We start from the raw sequence: 26,748 nt of genomic DNA on the forward strand, positions 1-26,748 counted from the left end.
CTTTTTTTGTTTGGTAAGAGACAGGGTATTACTCTGTCACCCATGCTAGAGTACAGTGGCACAATCATAGCTCACTGAAGCCTGGAACTCCCAGGCTCAAGGAACTCTGGGGTTCAAGCAATCCTCCCACCTAAGCCTCCCAAGTACCAGGACTACAGGACTACAAGAGCATGCCACCATGCCCAGCTGACTTTTTGTAGAGATAGGGACTTGCTATCTTGCCCAGGCTAGTCGCCAACTCCTGACCTCAAGCAATCCTCCTGCCTCAACTTCCCATAGTACTGCCACACAGGCATGAGCCACTACACCTGGCCTGTTTGGCTTTCCTTAACATTGGTCTATAGCTTAAGAGGTTATAAAAAATTAATAACTAAATATACTTTCTAAACATGAATGACTAAAATGTATTTTTCTTAATCCAGCCAAACATAATAATACCATTACAAAACAAGTGATTTTCTGAATGTGTTTTGTGAAAAAAGACTATAAAAAAAAATATTAGTTCTGTTACTCTGGCTAGAGTACAATGGCATTATCATAATTCATTGCAACCTCAAACTTGTGGGCTCAAGTAATCATCCTGTCTCAGCCTCCTGAGTACCTGGGACTACAGTATCCCACCACACCCAGCTAATTTTTCTATTTTTTTTTTTTTCTTTGATAGAGACGAGGTCTTGCTATGTTGCCCAGGCTGGTCTCAAACTCCTGGCCTCAAGCCATCCTCCCGCCTTGGCCTCCCAAAATGCTAGAATTACAGGAGTGAGCCACCACACCTGGACTAAAATATTTAAATAATTAACATTTAAAAAACACTAGTTAATATATTTTAAAAGTCCATTTTTTGATAATGAAAAGAAAAATGACAGAATTCTAAAACAGTAATTTTTATAACATCCAAGTTTTTAATTTATATCTTATGTACTTTTCCAGCCCTCCAATGCCCTTCCACCTGTTTAAAACACTAGGGCAAAAATAGTAAAACAATATACGTACCTTAAAGTTTTCAGATTGTAAATGGCCTTGAATTGTACGATAGGTAGCATTGAGGTCTGAAGATATCTGACATAACTTTGTTTCAAAACTGAAATTCAAACAATATATTCTTTAAAATAGAATTTGTTTTACAATCCCTATCCCCTTCAGCATGCTAAGCTATGAAACCCGTCCCCCACACCCAGACTTAAAATACTTATAAACAAATTAATGAATTAAATTATTTAAAAAGCAAGACCTAGATGTTTAAACTCTTAAAACCATAACTGAATTGCTTTAACTCTTCTTATTCTGAATTTTTCTCCTGCAAATTCCCTAAGTGTCTTAAGTATTAGTTCCCTTTACAGGCAAGGAACTTTATATCTAGGATACTCTGAACTATCTAGTCCAATTTATTTTATAAAATAGGAAACTTAGAAAAGTTAAGCGACTTGTCCAAGGCAAAAAAACTAATAGTAGACCCCACATCTCTAAATTTCCTTTCAACATCAGTTCCTAGGGAAAAGCTTCCCTGAGGCTAATTTATAAAATAAACACAGAAAGGGAACTCTAGGGAACTGAGGAAGAATTATGTATTAATTACAATCTGGCAACACAATTTCCTACCACCTTAGAAAACACTGAACCACAATCAATACAATGATGATGAAAGGAGAATACAGATTCTATAAACAGTTAATGTTGGATCTTTGGTCTCTTGTATTATGTTTGCCATTATATGTATTGTTTCAGTTTATTTATTTATTACACAAGTAGCTAAATATGCAATAAAGTTATTTTTAACTCTGGCAATTTGTTCTAATGTCAATAATTAAGAAACTGATATGAAATGAATGACAACTTTCCAAAATATTCATAATTTAGCTTAGAGTGGGTTTGTTCTATGAACGCAAGTCAATTGTTAAAAAAATTCTACAAATCATGAAGAAATTCAAATTTCCAAATACTCTTTCCTCAGTACCCATGGGGGATTGGTTCCAGGACCTCCCACAAATACCAGAATCTGCAGATACTCGAGTCCTTGATACAAAATGGCATAATATTTGCATACAACTTATGCACATTCTCCCATATACTTTAAATCACCTCTAGATACTTATAATACCTAATACAATGCAAATGCTAAGCAATTATACTGTATTGCTTAGAAAATGACAAGGGAAGTCCGTACATGTTCGGTACAGACACAATTTTTTTTCAAATATTTTCATTCTGTGGTTAGTTGAATCCACAAATGCAGAAGCCACAGACACAGAGAGCTGACTTTATTGCTTATTACTATAAAGTGTTAACAAAACAATCCACTTCTCTGAACTCCTTATGCTTAAATATTTTATTTCAGCAATATCACCTTACAATCATTATACTTACAATTTTCTATAATATGAAGCATTGGCAACTTTGGCTGAAGAGTTGTATAAAACATCAGAAACCAAATATAATCTGGCAATCTATAATACCAAAAGATAACACAAAATGGATTAAAAATAAAAACTAGTAGCCAATAATACATCTTAAAAAGTTCTGCATTGTCGTTTCTTGTAATCAGTAGTATAAGGCTAATGCTTAGCTATAATTTAATAATCATACTACTAATTAGAACAGTTATATGAAATTCAACATCACCACAACCATGACTTTGGCAGAGATAAAATTTGTTAAAACTCATCTACATTTCAACTTGTTGATAACTTGTATGTCAACAAACATAAGTTTTCCAGGCAAAAGTAACAGACTACATGGGAAAGATTTTGTCAGACAAGCTCTTTATGGCAAAAAGGAAACCAAAGCCAGTCCAAAAAGAAGAAAACTATTACCACTCTTTTCTTAATTTTTTTTTTTTTTTTTTTTTTTGAGACAGAGTCTCACTCTGTTGCCCTGGCTAGAGTGAGTGCTGTGGCGTCAGCCTAGCTCACAGCAACCTCAAACTCCTGGGCTTAAGCGATCCTACTGCCTCAGCCTCCCGAGTAGCTGGGACTACAGGCATGTGCCACCATGCCCGGCTAATTTTTTGTATATATATATTTTAGTTGTCCATATAATTTCTTTCTATTTTTAGTAGAGACGGGGTCTCGCTCTTGCTCAGGCTGGTCTCGAACTCCTGACCTCCAGCGATCCACCCGTCTCGGCCTCCCAGAGTGCTAGGATTACAGGCGTGAGCCACCGCGCCCGGCCCTTTTCTTAATTAAATGTCCACAAAGAGAAGTCATTCTCATACCTTTTTAGGAAGGGGTGTCTTCAAGATGGACAGTGACTCAGTAATGCAGTCCACTATTTCTTCAGCAGCTTCAGCATTATTAAGACAGAAAACCATTGCATCTCCAATGTCATTTTTCCTTGGAGTTAATCCCCGCAAGATTTCTTCTAATTTATCCCTCTGTCTGAATATAAAATTTTTAAACTTATATTTACAGATACAAATTTCAAATGCCATTGTAGCTTTTGCTCACAAATTTCTTTAAAACCTATTCAGATAAAATAATTCTGAAGACTGTATTAAGTCTGATTTGTGTTAAATTCCCCATATTTGTTAAAATTTTTTAAAGAATTTATATAAGAAAGAATACTTTTCCTGAAACTAATAATTTCAGTGATTTTTTTCAACTTACAAATTAAGTAAATTTTAAATTATGGGCATTTTTTCAAGAGTTGTTAGGAGTGCCCCAGTCCTATTATCCTCAACAAGCTTCACGTTCTTTACTCCCCTTCTTTGAAAGAAGTCTACTACTTTAGCACTTCTGTATGTGATTAGGACAGGCTAACTTTTCCTGTAAAGGATAAGACTAAATATTTTAGGATTTGCAGGCCACACGATCTCTGTTAGTTCCTATGCTGCTAGAGCACCAAAGCAGCCACAGACAACATCAAAAAATGAGACTGGTTGTGTTCCAATAAAATTTTACCAAAGGAGAAGGCAGCCAGTTAGCCTGTGGGCTAAGTTTTTGGGTCCCTGGGCTAAAGTAACAATGAACATACATCTTCAGAAGCAAATACACTCAAATACTATCATGTTACATTGGCAAATTTTCTCCTAAACACCATCATGTTACATTAGCAAATTTTCTCCTAAACAATACATCAATAAGTATTACAATTTAAAAACTACCCAGTGAAGTAACATACCCGAAGTAAAGTAACACACACATATCTTGGACTGCAAGTTTGGTTCCTGACCATCCCGATAAAGCAAATATTGCAATATAGTGAGCTATACCAATTTTTTGGTTTCCCAGTGCATACAAAAGTTATATTTATACTATACTGTAATCTATTAAGTGTGCAAGAGCAGTATATTTCCAAAAACAATATATATATCTTATTTTTAAAATATTATTAAAAAAATGCTAACAATCATTTGAGCCTTCAGCAAGTTTTAATCTTTTTTGCTGGGGGAGGGTCTTGCCTCAGATGTTGATGGCTGCTGACTGATCAGGGTGGTAGTTGCTGAAGGTTAGAGGCCACTAATTGCTCTAATTGCTATAGCAATTTCTTAAAGGCATGAATAACATTAATCTCCTTGTACACCTCCATCAGAGCTCTGGATGACTACGTACATTATCAATGAGCAGTATTTGAAAGCACTTTTTTTCTGAGCAGCAGGTCTTAAGAGTGGGCTTAAAATAGTTAGTAAATGGCCGAGCGTGGTGGCTCATGCCTATAAACCTAGCACTTCAGGAGGCTGAGGTGGGAGGACTGCATGAGCTCAGAAGTCTGAGACCAGCCTGAACAAGAGTGAGACCCCATCTCTACTAAAAATTGAAAAATTAGCCAGGCATCATGGCATGCACCTGTAGTCCCAGCTACTCAGGAGACTAAGGCAAGAAGATCGCTTGAGCCCAGGAGTTTGACATTGCAGTGAGCTATGATGACACCATTGCACTCTACCAAGGGCAACAGAGCAAGACTCTGTCACACACACACACAAAAAAAATTCAGTAACGTATGCTGTAAACACACGTGCTGTCATGCAGGCTTTGTTGTTCCATTTACAAAGAGCACAGGTGGTTAATGCAGAATAATTCTTAAAGCCCCTAGGATTTTCAGAATGGTAAAAGTCACCAGCTGCATTAACCCCTATCAAGAGTCAGCCTGTCCTTTAAAGCCAGGCACTGACTTATCCTCTCCACCTCTGAAAGTCCTAGATGGCATCTTCTTCCAATAGAAGGCTGTTTCATCCACATTGAAAACCTGTTGTTTACTGTAGCCACCTTCCATCAATGACCTTAGCAAGATTTGCTGAATAATGTGCTACAGCTTCTGCATCAGCACTTGCTACTTTATCTTGAACTTTTTATGTTACAGAGATGACTTCTTTCCTCAAACCTCATGAACCAACCTTTGCTGCTTCAAACTTCTTCTGCAGCTTCCTCACTCACCTCTCTTAGCTTCAGAAAATTGAATAGAGTTAGGGCCTTGCTCTAGATTATGCTTTGACTTAAGGGAATGCTGTGGCTGGTTTGATCTTCTATCCAGACCACTAAAACTTTCTCCATATCAGCAATAAGGCTGTTTCGCTTGCTTGGGTTTTTTTTTTCTTTTCTTTTTTTTTTTTTAAGAGACATGGTCTCTCTCTGTTGCCCAGGCTGGTCTCGAACTCCTGGCCTCAAGCAATTCTCCCACCTCAGCTTCTTGAGTAGCTAGGATTACATGTTTTACTTTCCTATTATTCGTGTGTTCACTGAGTAGCACTTTTAATCTCCTTCAAGAACTTTTCCTTTGCATTCACAAGTTGGCTAACTGGTTGGCTCAAAAGACCTAGCTTTTGACCTGTCTCAGCTTTCAACACACCTTCCTCACTAAGCGTATTCATTTCTGGCTTCTGATTTAAGGTGAGACGTGCAACTCTTCCTTTCACTTGAACAGACAGAGGCCACTGTAGGGTTATGTTAATATTAATTGGCCTAATTTCAATATTGTGTCAGCGAATAGGGAGGTCCAAAGAAAGGGAGAGAGATGGGGAAACAGCAGGTTCGTGGAGCAGTGAGAACACAAACATTTAGTAAGTTCACCATCTTACAGGACATAGTACCCCAAAACAATTACAATAGTAATATCAAAGATGACTGATCACAGATCACCATAACTGATATATAATAATAATGAAAAGAAGTATTGCGAGAATTACTGAAATGGGACACAGTGATTACATGTTGTTGGAAAAATGGCACCAAGCAACTTAATCATAGGGTTGCCACAAACCTTCCATTTGTAAAAAATGAAATGTCAGTGAAGTGCAATAAGTGCAATAAAATGCCTGTATGTAATTCCACATTCTAAAAATTCTTTTAGCCAATTTTTTTCCCATGAGGTATACAGAATGTTTTCTAAACATTTGATAAGTTTCTGCTTCTTAAACCATGCTAACTGCACTGTATCAGTGCTAAGTGAGCACTAATATCAGCATATGCTTCCGTGGTGGCCATTTCACAGCTCACTGCAAATTCTACGCAGAGGCTTTGCATAGTCAACATTTGATCCCACTAGCCATCCAATCATTTTTCCTCTTTATGCTGCATTCAGAGAAGCAAGAATACTAATGGTCCCCAAATAATTTCTGTAAGAATCTGAAGTATTCCAACATTAGAGAAACAAGTCAACCATGTTTAAGAGATCATCACTAATTTTATCAGTAGGAAGAGGTCAAGGTCAATAGGACACACACTTGTTATGTGCCAAGATGTTTATAATTGTAAAGCATCTGATGAAAGATGTTACTATTTTAAACACTCACAAGTAAAAATAAAAAACACTTTATTTTAAGGGTTAACATCTTAGTTAAGACCATTAATTAAAGCAACCATTAAGGCAACTTTTCTGAATATATAATAGAAAGGAAAAATGTCTTACTCTTCCTTAAGTGCTCCCTTTTTACTAGGCTCCTCTACAAAAGCTTCTGTTTCTTGCTCTTCTGACATCCCATGCAGGTATGGATTTAATGGTGGTGGCCTCCAAAAAGATCCATTTTTGAACATACGAAAATCTTCTGTCCGCCACTTAGTTGGAGAATCTCCCTAATAAACAATGAGAAAGTTATTAGAAAGGTCTAATTAACTCAGAGTCAAAATTAACAAAGTAATTGATTCTACTTGCCTGCAGAATAGAATAAAGCTTCCACCTATAGTAAACATGGGCTGGTGTCTGGTTTTCAAATAAGAACCTAAACAAATAAAAAACATTAAATTTCATATTCTTTAGTAAAGAGCTATCTTCAATTAAACATAAATAAATGAGAAATATTATCTGCCTATTTAATAAAATGAAAGCAAAGACCCCTGAAAAGAAATCCTCACCCACTTGCCACCTGCTCGCTACCTATCCCCTTCTTTGCCCTGCCTTTGACTGCCTTAGTGACTGACATTAATACTCAGAGAGCATGCATCTTGCTGAGTCTTAGGATCATTTTTATTGAACACTCATATATCAGATACTGTGGCTGGCAATGGAGAGATTTTCCCAATGCTTAATTACAAAAGCAGTGATTTTACACCACTTCAGAGTTTTAAATTAGTAAAACAATTTCCTTTAAAATTCATTTGTTTGACTATAATCTCACTTATGAAAGATTCATTACAGTTTTCATTGAAAAGCTTAATGAAAAGTATTTTCCTCCTAGAGAATGCTAGAAACAATGCTATTTAGTTAACTAAATCAAAATCTGATAGAAGACTGACCTAAGTACATTCTACTCTACCATGACTAAAATTGTCTTCTCATCTCATTGTAAAACTGATCCTTTAGAACCTTATCCCCGGAAATATTTTGAATTCCCCCACCCCCCAAAATTAAAAGTGTTTTAAAATGCACACCTGAAGATAAACAAAACAGGGTAAATACAGACAATGGAATACTACTCAGCCTTTAAAAAGAGGGAAATTCTCACACATGCTTCAACACGGATGAACCTTTAGGACATTATGCTAAGTGAAATAAGCCAGTCACAAAAGGACAAAGATTCTATTCGTATGAGGTACCCAGAATAATCAAATTCATAGCAACAGAAAGTATAATGGTAGTTGTCAGGAACTCGGGGACCGGGGCAATGGAGAGTTATTATTTAATGGGTACAGAGTTTCAGTTTCGGAAGATGAAGAAAGTTCTGAAGATGGATGGTGGGAATGGCTGCACAACAATGTAAATGTACTTAATGCTACTGAACTGTACAATTAAAAATGGTTAAAATGGCAAATTTTGTTACATGTATTTCACCACAATTTTTAAAAATGCACACCTGAACATAGGATTGTTGATTTCTCTGTTCATAATCATAGCTTCAAACATTGGCCCTTCACGTACAACAAACTCTATCATTCGATGTATCAGGGCGAGCAAATTCCTACAACAACAACACAGTTAAAGAAAATGGATTCAGACCTACCACTATATAAAACTACACTTGACCTAAACTACTATAATTGTGCAGAAAAAGATTATTCTGCTGACTAATACCGAATTTAATACCAAAAAAGCAACCTGGAGCATATGTTAATGCCTTGTGCATTACAAGGGAGTAGGGCAGTGGGGGTAGGGGAGTGGGAAGGGAAGGTGAAGGGAGGGTGGGAAACCACAACACAGCCTCACAATAATAAAGACTTAATTTTCTAAATGCCATTTAATTTTATTTTCCAAAAGCAAAACATTAAATTATAAATCACAACTAACTGGAAAGCTGTAAATATATAAAATCAGTAACTTAGAGCTTGCAAGTTATTACAGCCATCTAAAAACTTACACACTATCTCAGTTTTAAAATAAAATATTCCTAAACCAAACACTTTTGTTGTGGTACTAAAATGTTATAATCATGACTATAATTTATAAAAATGCAAAACTATTTAACAAGTTTAAGGCTTGATTTAATAAAAAATCCATCCAACTCCTGTGCTTTTCTGATACACATATACCAGATGGAGTTTTTATTGAATCTGACCTTTAATGAGGCAACATCCCTTTGGACCACACTTCAAACTAGTTCACAATTCATGACATGAATAATTCTGCCTATATATTGTGAATCAATGAAGAAATTATATTGCCGAAGCCTTAAGTGAATGGAGTCCTACTCTTTCCAAAATATTCTACAATGGGGGACGTGGTAAGATGCCCTTCCCATTTTCTATGACTATCTTCCAATATCTTAGCCAAAAATAAGCATACGTGCTAACTTTTTAGTCCAGTCATTTCATTGGTAGGACACACAGAAAACTTTTAGTCTTAAGCTGGGTCCTAAAATCATGTGATCCCTTTATTAGACTCCAAACATAATTTTAGACATTGATTATAGTGTCAGGCAAAATGGTTCGGCTTATTTACAAGCTGCTTTGGATTTCTCACTTCACCAGTCTCCCGGCATACAGAGTTGGCAAATAACAATTGGGAAAAGCAAAAGGATATTGGCTCTTGGTACAAGGCATACACCAAATTACACCTTTAGCATTCCCAGCTCAAATTACATTCATATAACTGCTAGAATATAAATAAATATATAGTTATAGAACAAAACAGACTTTTTTGGCTTTATAATGCCCTATTTCAGAGTACATGAACAGTAAAATAATCTACCTCATTGTGACTATAATTATTTTCTCACAGTTTTCAAACAAACCTACTTAAGTGTACACTAAAATTTCTACATAGTGAAAAAAATTAATTTAAGGCTAAAGGAGGTCAAAAAATTAAATTACAGTTTAAATCTTTACAAAGGGGAAACTATACATTTAAAACTAATTCAACCTCAAATTATTAAAACAAAACCAAAACATCACTTAATTTTTAAAAACTATTTTTCTTTCACAGAAGTATTAATTACTCTGCAAATATGCAGTCCTTGATATCCAAATAAGAATGTATTCTCAGCATCTATATAGTTAATGACATTATTTTGAAGGGAGATAACATAAAGTTATGATTCAGTTCCAAAACTCCCACTAGTATAAGCCAAATTAAAGCTAAGGGAAATTTTATGTATCATAATATATTAGACTAATTACTAGTTGGACAAATGCTGTCCATCATAAACTTGTGTGAATTAAGTCAAAAGCAACTTGACTTCACTATTTAAGATAGATGAAAAATGGTTTAACAAGTTTATAGCCAAAGGATTCATTCTGATGGTGAGGTAAGACTTTTCGGCAAAAGGTACACTCAAAATTTTGTTTAGAATAAGCTGAGCCACATGTAAAGCTATTACTAGATATATGCTTTTTGAATGTTACAGAAATACTTCCCTGTGAATGCTTTATCAGTGGAGGAAAAAAACACTATAGTTTTAAACAGGCTTGTAACTGATAAAATCTATTTTTAGAAAATTGGAACTTTAAAAGAATTTTTTAAATGTTTCATGTGATTATTTAAAATCAAAATCTGACAATTAGTTGTTACTAACTTGACTTCAAGATTATTAAAGAATTGTAATCACACTCTTCTTCCTTAAGGGCAGTGTGTTTAATGTCTTATTTTTTAAAAAATGGTGACTTTTCTATCAGAACAAAGCAGTGTAGTACAAAAAGATGATATACTTAAAGTGCATTATTTTATTTTAAAATGGTAATTATCTTATTCTGGGCAACAATAACAAAAAAAAAAAAACAAAAAATTGTCTCTCAGTTATAATAAAACCACATTTATTGGAGTCAATCGTACCAATGTCTGGTCAAAAACTGTATACTTTCCCAATCCATCCCATGATGTTTTCCTGGTCCCCCGCTGCCGCAGACAGTTCAGCTGGTGTTGCTCACCAAGGCCAATGTCAAAGAGAATTTGGTATTCTTTTGTGTTCATTTATTATTCAACCAGTGTTGTGTTCCTGTGTTTGGGAAAAGGCTTAGCTTGACTGAGCAAGAGCACACCTAGAGCATGAATTCTTCTGTTTTAACAGTATGTTGAAAAAGAAAAAAAAAAAGGAAGAAAGAAAAATAAAAGAATTCCAAATACCTTTGTTATCCATGAAAAAAATGTCTAGTATGGACTCCAGTGTTCATGAAAATAATAGGAATTTCTTCTTAAAATCAATTGGAAAAAAAAAACCAAGCTACGCTTTCAGTAAGGAAAACTCAAACCAAGGTTATATATGAGAAAACAAGAAAAAAATAACAACAGATTGGGTCAAACTGTAGCATTATTTAAAATTTAAGATACGTTTTAAGACAACTATTTTCCCATGACAATAGTCTAAACCAACAACTCCAAATTAAAGCTAATAAATACATTCTAACTACTCAAGCTATCAAAATTCCCTTCATTGATAACAATAAAAATGAAAACAATAATGACACAACATTGCAAATATACTAAAGTTAGTTAAATTTCACATATCCCCCCCCAAAAGTACTGGGAAGGAACCATTGCTCAGTCAAGATATTACCTTTTCCTCAACACCATTTTTTTTTAATTCAGAAGGGGATATTGTCTATATTTAGATCAGTAATAATAAAGAAAAACATGTACCTTTCTGTTGGGATAACCACTTTGACTATGGCTTGCGACAGAGTCTGTATATGAAGTCACATCAGATAATAAACATAGAATATGTGAGTATTGTTAACAAGTAACAAGCAAAAATATACATATGCATTGAAAATACTACACATCTAATCACAAGTTTTGCAGGCAATCACTGCATTTGAAGTAATTATACACTAAGCAATTACATAAATGCAAATGGATGTGTTCAGTGAACAATAAATGTTCACTAAATGCAAAGAATCAGAACATTCCTGCCAGAATGCACATCAATGCACTGAAATAGGTACTACACTGAGAATTATCAGATAAAGATTTTAATTTGTGAAATAATTAACTGTTTGCCTCTGACCATACAGTTCGCTACTTTGTTCCCAAGCCTTTAAAACCAGCCCTGTCATTTTAAGTGTCATTAATTCATAATAGAACCAACAAATTCTTATAACTTGAAATTAAGTTGGTCTTATGTTTATTAAAAAGAAAATACTCACCCTTTGCTTTTACTACATTAGTTAACCATTTTTATATATTTTTTTTTGGAGACAGAGTCTCGCTCTGTCACCCCAACTAGAGTGCAGTGGCAACATCACAGCTCACTGCAATCTCAAACTCCTGGGCTCAAGCGATTCTCCTGCCTCAGCCTCCCGAGTAGCTGGGACTACAGGCGCACGCCACAACGCCCGGCTAATTTTTCTGTTTTTAGTAGAGACGGGGTCTCGCTTTTGCTCAGGCTGGTCTCAAACTCCTGAGCTCAAGTGATCCTCCCACCTCGGCCTCCCAGGGTGCTAGGATTACAGGCGTGAGCCACCGCGCCCGGCCTTGTTAACTGTTTTTAAAAACCACACATGCTCTCAAATATTCTAATACCTCAGACTTTGAGAACTAAATTAGCTAGCTGCCATCCAAACAATTTAACTACTGAGGAGCTCTTTCTAATTGAAATGTCACTTAACCAAATACAAAGTTATCACTTTCTCAGAACAAAGTAAATTTAGATACTGTACTTAAGCAAACCTGGATACAACACTGGACAAAGGAAAAAAAAAACTTAACAAGTGATCAAAAAAGGAATGGTAGCCACAAATAAAAATATGACCTAGTATTACAATACAGGGTTTTCCATGGGCTAAGGCAGGGAACACATCTACTTATTTCTCTTAAGAGTTGTCAAACAGAATTACACACACATTCTCTATAAAATTGTTGAAAAGAAATACTACCACAGATTTAGTATTTACAAATTAGATGCGGCCCTATGTACATTTTTTTAATTACCTTCTCAAAATCCTCCTTGTTTTTAGGTGGCGGTAACATGGGAGCATTGGGGTTTTTTAACCGCTCTCTAGGCTGCGCATTAAAAGGCAGTCCGGATGGAGGCGGGGGAAGTGTATGTTCCATCATAGAAGGCGGAATATATATTGGATGTGGAGGAATAGGTACAGCTTTACCCCAACCTAACTTCATTTCAAAAGACATAATCATTTTTCCTACAAGAAAGAAAAGAAAGGTCACTTTGCTAACTTTAAAAAGAAAATATCTCTGGTGATGTGAATTAACTTTCATTATTAACCTCTCCATTTCAGGTCCATTTCCTTCCTGAAGTTTTTATAAATACTCTGCTGAACCAAAGAAATATCTAAATTCTACAAGTGAATAAAAAAATCTTCCTTACCATTTAAATTTTTTAAAGCTCTTTCAGCATCTCTTCTATTCATAAAGGCCACAAAGCCACAATTTCTCTCTCTTGCTCTTTCTTCATCAGTTCTAGGCCACATAATTTTCACACTGGCTAATGGACCAAATCTTCCAAATTCTTGGCACAGCATTTCTTCATTCATCTGTTAAAAGGCATAGGAGTTTTTAGTATGCACAAACAGGAAAAGAAAAATAATTTGATGCACCAGAAAACAAAGTAGTTTTTCCAAAATGAAAAACAATATATTAACATTAAATTTTCCATTCAAGTAGTAGGAATTCTCCACAGGTAAAATCCTGCCCTCATGGGACACTCATAAATCTTTTCATACCAGAAACATTCTGCTTTACTTAAACAAGATGCCAGGGTGGGGAGGCTGGAGAAATCAAAACTCACTTTTACTTCCCCTTTTCCTGTTTGAAGGTTCTGGAATCTAAAGAAGCTGTTCTACAGCGATAGTGTTTGGGCATTTAGCAGCATTTTTCAGGCAAGAGTGTTTAGCATATTTAAGTTAAGAAGGAAATAATTGTTGATAATGAAAGAAAAAAAGATAGAATCATCTTTTCTCTTTCCAAGTACCAATGTAATTAAGAGCAGAGAAAATAGTAAACAGTAAAGATGCAATAAGGCCCAAAATATGTATGATTTTTTAAAAGGGTATGTGTAACAATCACTACATCTCCCATAACATAATTAACTGCACTCAATCAGGAAAAGAATTAAAATACAAAAAACAAAAGCACAAATACTAGTCTGAGGAGAAAAAAGAAAAAGGGACTCCATAAGGAAACAAGTTATGCATCAAAAGTGGGTAGTCTCAAAAGATTATCCGTCACTGACCATACTCTGATTTGATAAATAGCAAAAATGGCACCTAGTAAAACATTTTAAATTCAGAGTACGGTCCAGCTACTGAAAGAGGAGACAAGCTCTTAAGAATCTGTAGCAAGATAATTTTGGCCATACGAGTCAGTCTCAAGTTTATAAGATAATTTTAGAGACTATCTAATTCCATCAGGTTTGCCAACTTCAGAATCTTGATGATTTTTTTATTAACTGACAAAGTAGCTTTCTTCCAAAAGCATAAAGCATATGAGCCAACATGCATTGTACTTTACCAATATTACCTGTGGATTAATGTTTCCAAGGTATAAATTAGTAGTGCTTGGATCTCCTACATCATGTGAGCCAGGTGCATAATCATCAAGAACTAGGGCAAAAAGAACAAAAAAAATTATAATCTCCAAAATATAAAGTTTGGACAATTTCTTAATGATTAAGAAAAGCAAAAAACTGTATTACCACCAGATGATCTATTTCTTCTTGAAGGCGCGTCCACTTAAAAGGGAGAAAAGAAAATAATTTTTAGTTTTGAGAATACAGCAGTCCCCCTTTATCGGCGGCTTTGCTTTCTACAGTTTCTGTTGCCTGTGGTACATACAGTATAAGATATTTTGAGAGAAAGAGATCACATCCACATAGCTTTTATTACAGTATATTATTATAGCTGCTCTATCTTATTATTAATCTTACTTTACCTAATTATAAATTAAACTTTATCACATGTATGCATATATAGGGAAAAACATAGTATACATAGGGTTCACTACTATCCAGTTTCAAACATCCACTGAGGGTCTGAGAACATATCCCCCAAGGATACGATACAGTATGGGATGATTACTGTAATCAATCAGAAATAAACACATTAAAATAAATGCCACTTACTAGAACGACGCTGACCATCAGAATCTGACTGAGGAGGCTCAAATCGACTTAACCTGCCTTTTGTTTTATGTCTCTCATCACGCTCTTCTTGAATTCTGTTGAAAACATTTAGAATCGCTAAAAATTAGCCAAAATTTGTTTGTTCACATTTAGTAAGATTAGAGCTTACTGAAGTACCACCTCCAAATAATATGAAATATCCATAATTAAAGATCAGTACTAACAACCAAGATTAGAGTCCCTCAGCTATAACAGAATCACGAGCAAATTTCTAATTACATCATACTAGTAGAATACAAAGCCCACTTTTAAGGTGAGGAGGAAATTCAACACAAAAATCAGTGAATTTGTGGTTTCCTGCTAAGTTTGACTGCCCCTCACTATTTCCACTGCAAACAGGACTCTGGACATTAGATACATCAATTGAAGTGAATCTATATAATGCAAACAACGAAGATGCTGGGATAAATGCTAACTCAATTTGAAACATGCCCCACAAAATATCATTATAATATCTAAAACAACCTCATGGCAAGCTGGTTAATAATAACTAATTGGTATAATACACTCTTCATACCTGCATCTGTATGTATCAGCTCAATATCCCTATGGTAGTTATTCTCCATACCATAAAACTTACTGTTTTAATTCTTCTTTGAAGAGTTCCAAATTGCTTTTTTTCTTTTCTTTCTCCCCTTTCTTCAGTGGCTATGAAGGATATAACAAGTTATACTTCAAACAAAAGAAGGTTAAGTAAAACTAGTGATTCAATAAGATCATTTTTAAATCATTATTTCAGTGCCAATTATATGTTCTAATTCTTTAAACTGAAAAGAAAGAATGCTTGTTATCATTGGACTTCCAGTCCTCTTCTCCCAAAATAACAATTAAACTATTAATACAAATAAACAATTAAAAGGACAACCAGTAGTCTTAAAGGAGCCAGTAACTTTATCCCCTCAAAAGCATATAATACTTAGGCCTGAATACTGAGGGGAAAATTAATGAACATAAAATAACTGAACCTCCATGTAAAGTAATTGTCACAAAGAACTACCAAAACTATGCACTCTTCAAAGCAATCACCTTTGGAAAATATGAATTACTGAAACAATGAATAACATCTTTGGAATATCTTTTTTAAAACTGCTTTTGGAATCCCTCTTCTAAAAGTGCCAACATAATTCAAAAATGTTCTGGAAACACACACTACACATACTGATAATTTAAATATGTCAGTTTGGAATTGTTTAAAGAGACAACTCCATTGTTTTACATTTATACCCAAAATATAGTGCATTTTTGACTTGCAATATATTATGAGCATAGTAATAGCAAATGTTCATTGCTTAAAAACCATAACAAGAGTATTATCTACATGTCCCACTCTAATTTAATTTCTCTCATCTAAGCAAATCACTGGGTTAGAAAGTTATCAAAACTCAGTATCTACCCCCTAAAAAATTAAAAATTAAAAACCAAAGTCCTGCTTACAGTGGAAGTACTAAAAGGATCATTGGCAGTATCATCTCTGAACATAAATGGTCAATTTTTTAAGTATGACTTACAGGTTTTTTGGTTTCTATCACAAGAAGAGATGGTGGTCTTTCATTGGAAGACTGATTTGGAGGATTTTTTTGATCTGCAAATCTTGAAGATGGCTTATAGATTTTACCTCTTTTTTCATCTGTTTCATGCTCTTCTGAAATTTAAAATAGTAAGTTTTAAAACTAATTTCATATTATTTGATTTTATTTGTTTTTATTTAAACATAAGCAAAATTAGTAAAATGCTTTTAGTATGAAGATTAAATTCAAACATTACCACCTTATCCTCAATAACACTAATTTAATCATTCTATAGCAAAACTATAAAATAGATTAAAATTGTTACAAAGTGCTCTGCTGTCTTTAAACTTCAAAGGGACTAAATATGCTTAAAAGTTATCTGGCTTCAATATCATTAATTCACACTTATTTATTTTGCTAATTTATATGACCACTAGAGGGTGCTAATTGAAAGAAAATATGAAATTCAAAAGCAACCAAACTTCTTTCCATAATTATCTACCTGCAGTCATTCAACCAAGATGGGGTTTACTCAAGGACTATAATATTCAACCTACCTTTAGCTGCATTAACAACACCTCCTCGCACAAACGTTTTAACTTTATTACCATCACTTCCTTCAAAAGCAGCAAGAAATTCCTCATAAATCTCGGCAGCTGCCTTTTCATCCTCCTAAATACACATGAAAATATATCACATAATATAAAAATTTGTAATGTATACAGGGTTCAATTCATCTAGGAATAATGTAGATGAAACTCCTCCCTTCCCAGGTTAAGCAGTCCTAATAAGTAATGACATCTAATCCTTAGCAGATATTAGACATTGATTAACACTGAAACTAAGAGAGGCTTTGCTTCTCTACCAGCAATTTGTAGAACTAGCAAAGAACCCACTAAATATAGGTTAACAAGTAATTTTGTCTAGGGGCAATTCGAGAGCCAACTGTAAGACAAATCATTAAATGAAAACATACGTTATTAATGTTTATGAAGTTTTCAAGGTATGAGGATTTAATTCAGTGAATATAAAGACTTCTTTTTAAACCACTGAAAACATGAGTATTATAGAAGTTGAAGCAGCAACATCTACTCCTGACAGGTGGCATTAAAGGAAAAAAGCTCAGAAGAACCTTGATGTTTTCAATTATAGATATTTTAAATGTTTCCAAAACATGTATGAAAAGAAAGGCTAATGGAACACAACAGGAAAAAAAAGAAGAAGAAAACCCAATAGCATGTGAGAATTCAGTGTTCAATAAAAGGGGATATTAAATCAGTGGGAACTAGATTAACTTTCTATAAATGATGTTGAGATAATTACTCAAAAAAAGATAAAAATTAATCTATTCTCTACACCATACACCAGAATAAACAGCAAATGAACTGGATCTTCTTAAAAATGAAACCATATAAATACTAGAAGAAAACATGAGAAAATTCCTTTACAAGCTAGTGGTTGGCAAAAACAGAAATCATAGAGAAAGACTGATAAATATGATTATATAACAATAGTTTTTGCTTGAGAAAAAAAACCAGAAACAAAATAAAAAGATAATTGACAAACGGGAAAAAACTGTACCTTGTGTAACAAAGTGTTAATATAACTCATCGAAAAAAATGGCTTAGATATGAGCAGACAATTCACAGAAACAAACTTAAGAAAAACTGTCAACTTTACTCATAAGAGAAATTCATATTTAAAACCACAGAAATACTGCTTTTCACCTAGGAGATGGGCAAAACTCCTTCAATACCATCATTTATTGGCAGCGCTATGGGGAAACAACCACTCGTATACTGCCGTGCGGAATGCAAAATGTCCCTCTCTAGAGAGCAATTTGACAATATAACAAACATGGACAAACTACCTTTGTGCATTTGCCATTCAACCTAGTAATTTCACTTATAAGAATATATCACAGGCTGGACATGGTGGCTCCTGCCTGTAATCCTAGCACTCCAGCAGACCAAGGCAGGAAGATCACTTGAACTCAGAAGTTCAAGACCAGCCTGAGCAAGACCCCATCTCTACAAAAAAACAGAAAACTTAGCTGGGTGTGCTAACTTACCTGTAGTCCCAGCTACTCAGGAGGCTGAGGCAGTAGGATTGCCTGAGCACATGAGTTTGAGTTGAGCTATGATGATGCCACTGTACCCTAGCCTGGGCAACAGAGTAAGACTCTGTCTCAAAAAAAAAACAACCCCACCACACATATAAATATTTGGGAGACATATCTCCCAAAGATATACTAGCAAAAAAATTCAAAAACATATCCATAAAATTATATCCATAACAGCATTATTTGTAATGGCAAAACCCCCAACGACCTCAATAGGATTTTAGTTGAATAAACTATTGCATATCTACAGCCATTAAAAAAAAAAAAAAGGAATATTTCTATATACTTAAAATAATCTCCAAGATATAATGTTACATTAAAAAAGCAAGGGAGAAAAACTGTATGGTATATAGCATGCTATCATTCATCTAATGACAATATTATTAGATGAACAATAGCATGCTATATACAGTACAACGTAGGCACAGTATATGTTACACATATACACTCTTGTACAAAAAAACAGAAAAGAAAATAATCAAAATTATTAGAAAAATGGAAACAGGATGGAGAGGACAAGGACAGAAGCTAGACATCTTGGAATATACCTTGTGTTATAGATTTGACTTGGAGGAGGAGCTGAGAATATCCTGGACGTGAAGAATCTTTGGGAAACATTTCTCTACTTCCTATATACTTACTGATCCTTAGACACATTCATTTCCAAGGACAATTCAAAATACATTTTAAACATTACCTTTTTCTTTAATTCTTCTTGTTCCTTCTTACTTAAAGTTCGCTTAGCTGTACTCATTTTTCCAATACTGAATGCTTTAAGTTTGTTTTCTAGAAGAGGCTACGAAAAGAAATAAAAAGCATACCTTTACATACACATTCTTAATGCTATCTATAGCTTTAATACATCTAAACTGGTAAGTCTTCAAGAACAGATTACTATTTTTTAAAATTTCATTGTAAAGAAAAGCTGGGGCTACTCTACACATCAGGTGACTACCTTGGTCACTTACTCTGATGTAAGTATTTTCGTTAAACAATGTCTTTATTTGCTAGTTCATGGTCAAAAACATGCAAAAGCCATTTTTTTTTTAAAGGTACAACTAGATCACAGAGACACCATGGCTTAGAATGAATACACACACACACACACACACACACACACACACACAGCATCTCCATGTTTCCAGGCATAAGGTGCAATGACAGAAAACAGATCCTCAAACAGGGAGAGGGAGGCATATATTTCCATGGTCCAGTGGCAGGAATTTATCATCTATAACTTTCACTGCAGGTAACTATAACTCTCATAACTTCCTTTTATAATTTAGTACATTACCTCATTCTTCATCAATGATACTGATATTTATGAACATAATTTCATTTTCTTCGCTGGGAATATATCACCTACAGTATTTTAGGTTTCAGCTCAAGTAAAACTACATCAATTGATTTTAAATATATGAAAATAGTATTTTAATGAAGTCTTCATTTATGTAACTTAGAAGTAATTTCATTCTGAAATATATCCTGAATAAATTGTATGTAGACTATTAGTTGTTTCATCAGTTACTCATTTGATTCATAAATGTAAAATATAGATTTATTACATATAGCCTAAAATATTGAGATCTGAAGGTTTCTCTTTCCTATTAAAATGAGAAGTTAACCAATTATAAAATTAGACTTTATTAATTCCCTGGTTATTAAACAGGCTTGCCCTTGGAAGATGCAGAATGTAAGAGTAGCACTACTGCAAACTATTTTAAGGTCATATTAAAATCCCTTTGAGAAAAATAAAACCAAAAATACAACCCAAAAGTCAATACTGGGTTTCAGAAACAGTTTCAAAATAAATTTTTTTCCCCTCAAAATAGAAAGAAAAATGTTTTGTCATCATTCAGTGTCTTTAGTTTCAAATTCAAAAGTTTAAACTAGTGGTAAAATTATATAAAAATTCAATTAAAGAAAGACAAAATCTGTATGCTCAAATTTTATTTATATCCTAAGAGCTAAATTTAGACACCCAAGGGAGAAATGATTAAGGAAATTATGGAGTGTTTACTCAACAGAATAACATAATGAATCATCTATTAAAAAGTTTGTTTATAGAATTTTTGCTGAAATGAAAAAATCATAGAACTGAAAAGATATTTTAAAATACGTTCCTATAAATAGGGATCTCAGCCAAGTAAAAATATATTAAATATATTTTTGCTCGGAAATATTAAACAAGAAAAATAAAGAATGTGTTATCAGTGGTTAATAATGGTTGGTGATGACTGTGCTATATTTTCCAAATATAATCAGAGTAAGAAAAAATTATTTGACATAGAAAAAGACTAAAAAAGACTAAAAAAGCCTGAGAGCATTTTGTAGGTCCAGAAGTAAAGAAGCTCTTTCTCTTCTGTTCCTGTATTGCCCTGGGCACTGCACTTACCACAGTGAATAGCATCTGCTCCTGTTTGCTTCCCAGGGTGATACTTTAAGCTCTCTGAGAGCAAGAACTATGTTTTAATCATCTATATATTTCCAGTATCTAGTATTTGGCACTTGATTCAGTAAATGTTTGATATAAGAGGGGAAAGATAAATCTGACAGCTAACCATTTTGCATCCAAAAATGCTTTGTTTTTCAAAATAAAAGTAAAAACTTTTAATGAAACAATCTCACATATGAGCTAAAAATATTTTCCTCCATGAACTTGAGCTTATCATTACCCCAAATACAAAAAGGATGTTATTTTCAAATAGAATAAAATGAAACAAGTATAAAACTAAGACATGCAATCACCAAATCCAATCAAGGACAGTTAAAATCATTAACTATCCTTTCTTATCTTGACTAGTACTCACTTTTGAGAGATTCTGATGGGGAGAATCACAAAGGCTTTCACGGGCACTTTCATTCCTATGTTTTCTTGGGCTCTTAGGCCGTGTCCGACTTGGCATGTCACTATCTGAGGGTCCAGATGCATCCATCTTCAGGAAAAGTTAAACAAGTTTTTATAAGAATCACATATATAGTACTGAAAACTACAAATAACGAGGCCAAATACAGAATTCATTACACACTATCAAAAATCACACCCCTTAATATCACTTCTGATTCATCAGAAACGTCCTTAATAGTAGGAAAGTTTTCAATAATTCTAATTTACACTTGAAAGTTTGAATTTTATATTGGTGTCAGTTGTTTTCCTTGAAGTAACAGATGTCTTTCCTCTTAAAGAGAACATCTGCCAAATACCCAAGTCTAACTGTAGTTTGTCTGTCAGTCATTCCCAATAAAAACAGTATTCGCTAAAAAAAAAAAAAAAAAAAGCAGCTAGTTTCAGTTCTAAACTCAAACAACTACACAAGTACTCGTCCTGAAGATAAACATTACATTTTGGTAAGCTGAAGTGCCTTACATGTATTTCTTCATCACACAGATAGAATATCAAAAAGACCTGTACAAAAGGTCAACACTTAACAATATTAATTTTATTGCTTTACCAAGAACATTCTTAAGTGAAACTAGAATATTTTTACTGTGCCTGGGGGGGAGAATACAATGACTACCAGTACATTTTGGAGTCACTGCCTTGGTAAGTGCTCAACGGTTTACCCACCAACTGCTTTTGTACCTCCAAATGCATTTTCATTAGTGTAAATGTCAAAACAGTGAAAAAGGCAAATAATGCCTTAGTATTATTAATATTACAAAATAGATTTGAACTCACAGGCCCGCTGAAAGATTCTCAGGGACCCCCAGGGGTCTGCAGACCACACTTTGAACACTGCTACAATAACATATGTAAAAGAATATTGGTTGTAGTATTATTCTTAACATTACTTGAAACCTTTAAACAAAAAGTATATGCCCATGAACAGAGAAATAGCTTAATAAATATTGTACCTTACCACTATGGAACATTATGATGCCTTTAGTAAGAATAGATTAGAGCTATGCCAGCTGATTTGCAGGGATTTCAAACAGGTATACTGTGCAGTGAGAAAACAGTATGTATAATGCAATCCCATAGTCACTATATAAACACACACAGAATTTTATAAGCACAATAAAAAAATAAGGAACTATATACACTAGGTTTCTCACATGGTTTGACAGGGCTAACTTATTTAAGTAGAACACAAAAAAATGAGGGCACCTAGCAAAAAGGGTAAAAGAAAAGACACATACAATATAATTGTATTTATTTATCAAGTAAAATCATACGTATAGGACACATAAAAAGAGAAATTAAATTTTAAAGAAAAAAAGATAAAAATTGCCTTTTATACTCACATGTGCATCTGAAGATCCAGATGAATGAACATCTGATGATCTCGTCTGAAAGTACAAAACATAAAAGTCAATATTTAAAGGATCAAAAAATGTATTCTTACACAAAACAGTATATCCCATGTTATAAAGACTTAATCTTTCCTAATTTTTAGCAATTTCTTCTCAGCTAATAAAACTAAACAAGGGCAATCTGACTTAAGACTATAATTCAAAGTAAATGTATAAATAATTTGTTTAAAATTCAAAACGCATTTTTCTAAAAATATGATATAAATGCCAACAGAATATATCTGAGCCATAGTTACCTTTCTATAGTATAGATTGGAAACCTAACCACCATTTTTAGAATGGAATTTTTGTGCAAAAGCTCTTCCTAATCATACGTACCTTGTTTACTGACACAATACTGCCCAAGTAGCAACTTGTTGGTACACAGCACAGAAACTTCCAACTACCCAAAGCCCCATAAAGAAATCCACACATAAAACCTTGCTGTCTATTAAAAGCTACAATTTTACTGTAGAAATAGTTCAAGAAAAAAACACTATTATCAAATCTCCAATAGGCCACCATTTATAACCTGTTTTAAGGGGACTGTTTCTACTTCAGCATGCCCCAGGCTTGCTGTTGGCACAAAAACGAATTGTCTTCAAATAGTGGTACTTCCCAACAAGGTCAACTGCTAAAGTTTCATCTTATTTTTTCTTAACTGATCTATATTTCAGATTACACATGGTATACAATAATTTATTTTATCACTATGCATCTTGTATTAATACACAATAATTTGTTTTTTCACTATGCATCTAAGGACAAAGACAAGCTACAAGGCTATTAACTAAATAATAATATTGGGTAGTGAGATTTTACTTATATTTAAGGTTAAAAGTGAAATCAAGACTCTTGAGATCACAAATGTCTCACCTGACCCTAGCGCACAGTTCCAAATTTCAAATAAACACAAGATATATCAATTAAGAGAAAATTAAGATCTGTATGTCACAGCAAACAGCAAATACAGAAGATTAATATGGATCCATACAGTACTGCTTTATTTACCTTGTCCAAACATAAGGCTAAGAAAGAACAGTTGGTCAGATTTTTTACAGTGAATCGATTAACTCCTCTAATAGACTCCACTGTACTGAGCCCTCACCTAGGTAAAAATGAGTAAGACAACTAAGCACTGAGAGAGTTCCCATCTCATTCTTTTTTCAGTCCCCAATTTTTATTGTGTCCCCCTCATTCATTTTCTTCTCCTAGCTAATCTCTTTTAAAGGTCAAGATGGTATGGAGGAAGGTTTTTTTTTTTTTATATTTAAACTTAACTTTGTGAAACGCACTTTGAAACACACCCTGAAATGCATCCAATTATAGATATCTAGAAATTAGAAAATCCAAGAGAATAAACAACAACTCTTACAAAAAAAAAGTTTGGTCAAGTAACTGAGTGGACAAAAAAAAAAATCAACTGCCTTCCAATATACCACTATTAACTTGCTAGGTAACAGAAATTATATCCTAATCATAACAGCAACAAAAAGTATAAAACACCTGGAAACCAATTTAAGGAATGTAAACCAACTTTGTGAATAAAACACAAACTTTAGGGAAGAATTCAGTTATTCAAGTCACATTTTGAAAAGATTCATCATATTAATGGATGGAAAAACAATATTAAGATAATGTCAGTGATACCCAAATTTGTTTAATATTTAACACAATTCCATTCAACAACTCAAAATACCAAAGAGAAATCTTTGCAAGGTGGCAAGGGAATTGCTAAAATAATTCTGAAGTTCACCAAGAATAAGCATACAAGAGTAGCTAAGAAAGTGTTAGCCTTTCTTTAATCTTCTATGCCACCACATCCAAATCATCACTTCTAGGATTTAAAAAGAAAAAAAAGCTACAAGAATCTAGACACTCTGCCTATGTCCACACGGTTACTTTTCCTGACTCTAAGTCATTTAAAGATGAAGCTCTGTAATCTAATATTCAACAATCTCACTTGCATAATTATTCACCAAAATGGTAAATAATCTTTAAAAGTAATCAGTTCAAAAGTAGCACTTTGTCAGCTTTCCAAATAACACAATATGATGAACTTGCAAACAGAGCAGTAACAGCAGGGCTTAGGAAGATGTATCAGCTGATTTCAACTAAACTAAGATGTCCCTAACACTTACTGCAAACCAGACATTTTCCACTGACACACAGCATTCAGAATGGAGTTTTTTAAGGCTTAAGAATAATTGGAGAAGGCCGGGCGCGGTGGCTCACGCCTATAATCCTAGCACTCTGGGAGGCCGAGGCGGGTGGATCACTCGAGGTCAGGAGTTCGAGACCAGCCTGAGCAAGAGTGAGACCCCCCCCCCCCCGTCTCTACTAAAAATAGAAAGAAATTATATGGACAACTAAAATATATATATACAAAAAATTAGCCGGGCATGGTGGCGCATGCCTGTAGTCCCAGCTACTCGGGAGGCTGAGGCAGTAGGATCGCTTAAGCCCAGGAGTTTGAGGTTGCTGTGAGCTAGACTGACGCCACGGCACTCACTCTAGCCCGGGCAACAGAGTGAGACTCTGTCTCAAAAAAAAAAAAAAAAAGAACAATTGGAGAGATGCAAATAGTAGTTAACAAGATTTTTAAAAGACTAACCAACTTCTAAAGCTAGTGGTCAAAGTAAACAGTAAAGATAACACTACATCTGTGGTCCCCAACCCCTAGGCCGCAGAGCTCCGCTGCTCCCCACCCCATCCCTCATCCGTGGAAAAATTGTCTTCCATGAAACTTAGGAAGGGGGGGGAACCATGCACGGCAGGAGGTGAGTGGTGGGCAAACTAGCAAAGCTTCATCTGTATTCCACCATTTGAGCTCTGCTCCACCCCATGGAAAAATCATCATCCATGAAACCAGTCCCTCGCGCCAAAACGGTTGGGGACCACTGTATTACTTCTGAAGCTGAGCCTTTTCCTCTTAACCTGGAACTGAACTATAGTATTTGTCTTGAGTTTGGGTTTTTGTTTTTTTTTTTAACTGAAGAACACAAACTAATGATGCTTAAAGTTGTACTGATGTCTACAGCACAATTCCTCATCCAAATGAAAGACCCAAAAGCAAGAAATGAAAAGACAGAATAAGGGAAGTTTGAGGCAATAGAGAAACATGCACAAGAGAAATTTATCTTAGGGCAGAGAAGGCAGGTATTACAGATGTGGGAAAGGACAGCTAGAAAATCCAAAAGGAAAAAGGCTCATTCTGATGGCTGCTAAGGGGATAAAGTCAAGTCAACTATGCTACACCATATGGCCCTATATCTTCCTGGCTCTGAACAAAACTAATTTTTTTTCTGGCTGCTCCTACTTTACTTCGAAAGTGAAAGCGCCACACCTGAATTTCCAAATTAGCAAGCTATCCACAACAACATTCGTCCAACACCACCATTCTGCCTAGGGAGTGCTCCATTCCCATATCTGTTTCCCAAATGTCTTTTCTCCTCTCACCCTCTATTTTTCATCTCCGTAAGTTTAACAATCTCTCCCACAGAAAGCATATCAACACCTATATTGTACTGAGATGGTTTCCAGTTCTTAACCTGCATTCTTGGTCATCTCCTGGATTTCAATCTGTTCTCCAACTGCCTCCTGGACATCTTCACCTGAATGTAAGCTCCTCAAATCCAACATAACTAAAATTTCTCCCAAACTAGCTTCTCCTCTTGCCCTTCTTATTTCTGACATTACACTCAATCACTCATAATCTGGAAGTAGTAAAATGTTAAGTGCACAAGTTCTGGAATCAGACTTCCTGGTTTTGTAATCTGGAGCCTAGTTTTTTCAGCTGTAAAGCTGAATAGCACCTGCCTCATAGGACTGTGTGAAGGGCAAGTACAGGTGAAGTACTTAGAACAGTGTTTGGTACTTAGTAACTGCTC

The 26,748-nt window shown here is 34.5% G+C and overlaps 1 protein-coding gene across 4 annotated transcripts in view; it reads right to left on the reverse strand.

Annotated features, from left to right (window-relative positions):
- The window catches only part of U2SURP (U2 snRNP associated SURP domain containing), a 54,624-nt gene that overhangs the window by 22,383 nt on the left and 5,493 nt on the right, over positions 1-26,748 (reverse strand). The window contains exons 2-20 of one of the 4 annotated variants that reach the window (XM_069475363.1): positions 22,811-22,855; positions 21,376-21,501; positions 19,263-19,361; positions 17,001-17,115; positions 16,444-16,577; positions 15,516-15,583; positions 14,876-14,970; positions 14,450-14,485; positions 14,275-14,357; positions 13,124-13,289; positions 12,727-12,938; positions 11,437-11,480; positions 10,924-10,990; positions 8,222-8,326; positions 7,084-7,150; positions 6,841-7,004; positions 3,212-3,374; positions 2,365-2,444; positions 994-1,081 (exon numbers count right to left, since the gene is read on the reverse strand). In XM_069475363.1, coding sequence (XP_069331464.1) covers positions 994-1,081; positions 2,365-2,444; positions 3,212-3,374; positions 6,841-7,004; positions 7,084-7,150; positions 8,222-8,301 — 642 coding nt within the window. In that variant the 5' untranslated portion in view covers positions 8,302-8,326; positions 10,924-10,990; positions 11,437-11,480; ... (9 more) ...; positions 21,376-21,501; positions 22,811-22,855. The remainder of the gene's footprint in view (positions 1-993; positions 1,082-2,364; positions 2,445-3,211; positions 3,375-6,840; positions 7,005-7,083; positions 7,151-8,221; positions 8,327-10,923; positions 10,991-11,436; positions 11,481-12,726; positions 12,939-13,123; positions 13,290-14,274; positions 14,358-14,449; positions 14,486-14,875; positions 14,971-15,515; positions 15,584-16,443; positions 16,578-17,000; positions 17,116-19,262; positions 19,362-21,375; positions 21,502-22,810; positions 22,856-26,748) is intronic. The other 3 variants (XM_069475361.1, XM_069475360.1, XM_069475362.1) reach the window with 3 other exon arrangements.

The sequence above is a fragment of the Eulemur rufifrons genome, chromosome 7 (genome assembly GCF_041146395.1).
Source record: "Eulemur rufifrons isolate Redbay chromosome 7, OSU_ERuf_1, whole genome shotgun sequence".
Lineage (NCBI taxonomy): Eukaryota > Metazoa > Chordata > Mammalia > Primates > Lemuridae > Eulemur > Eulemur rufifrons.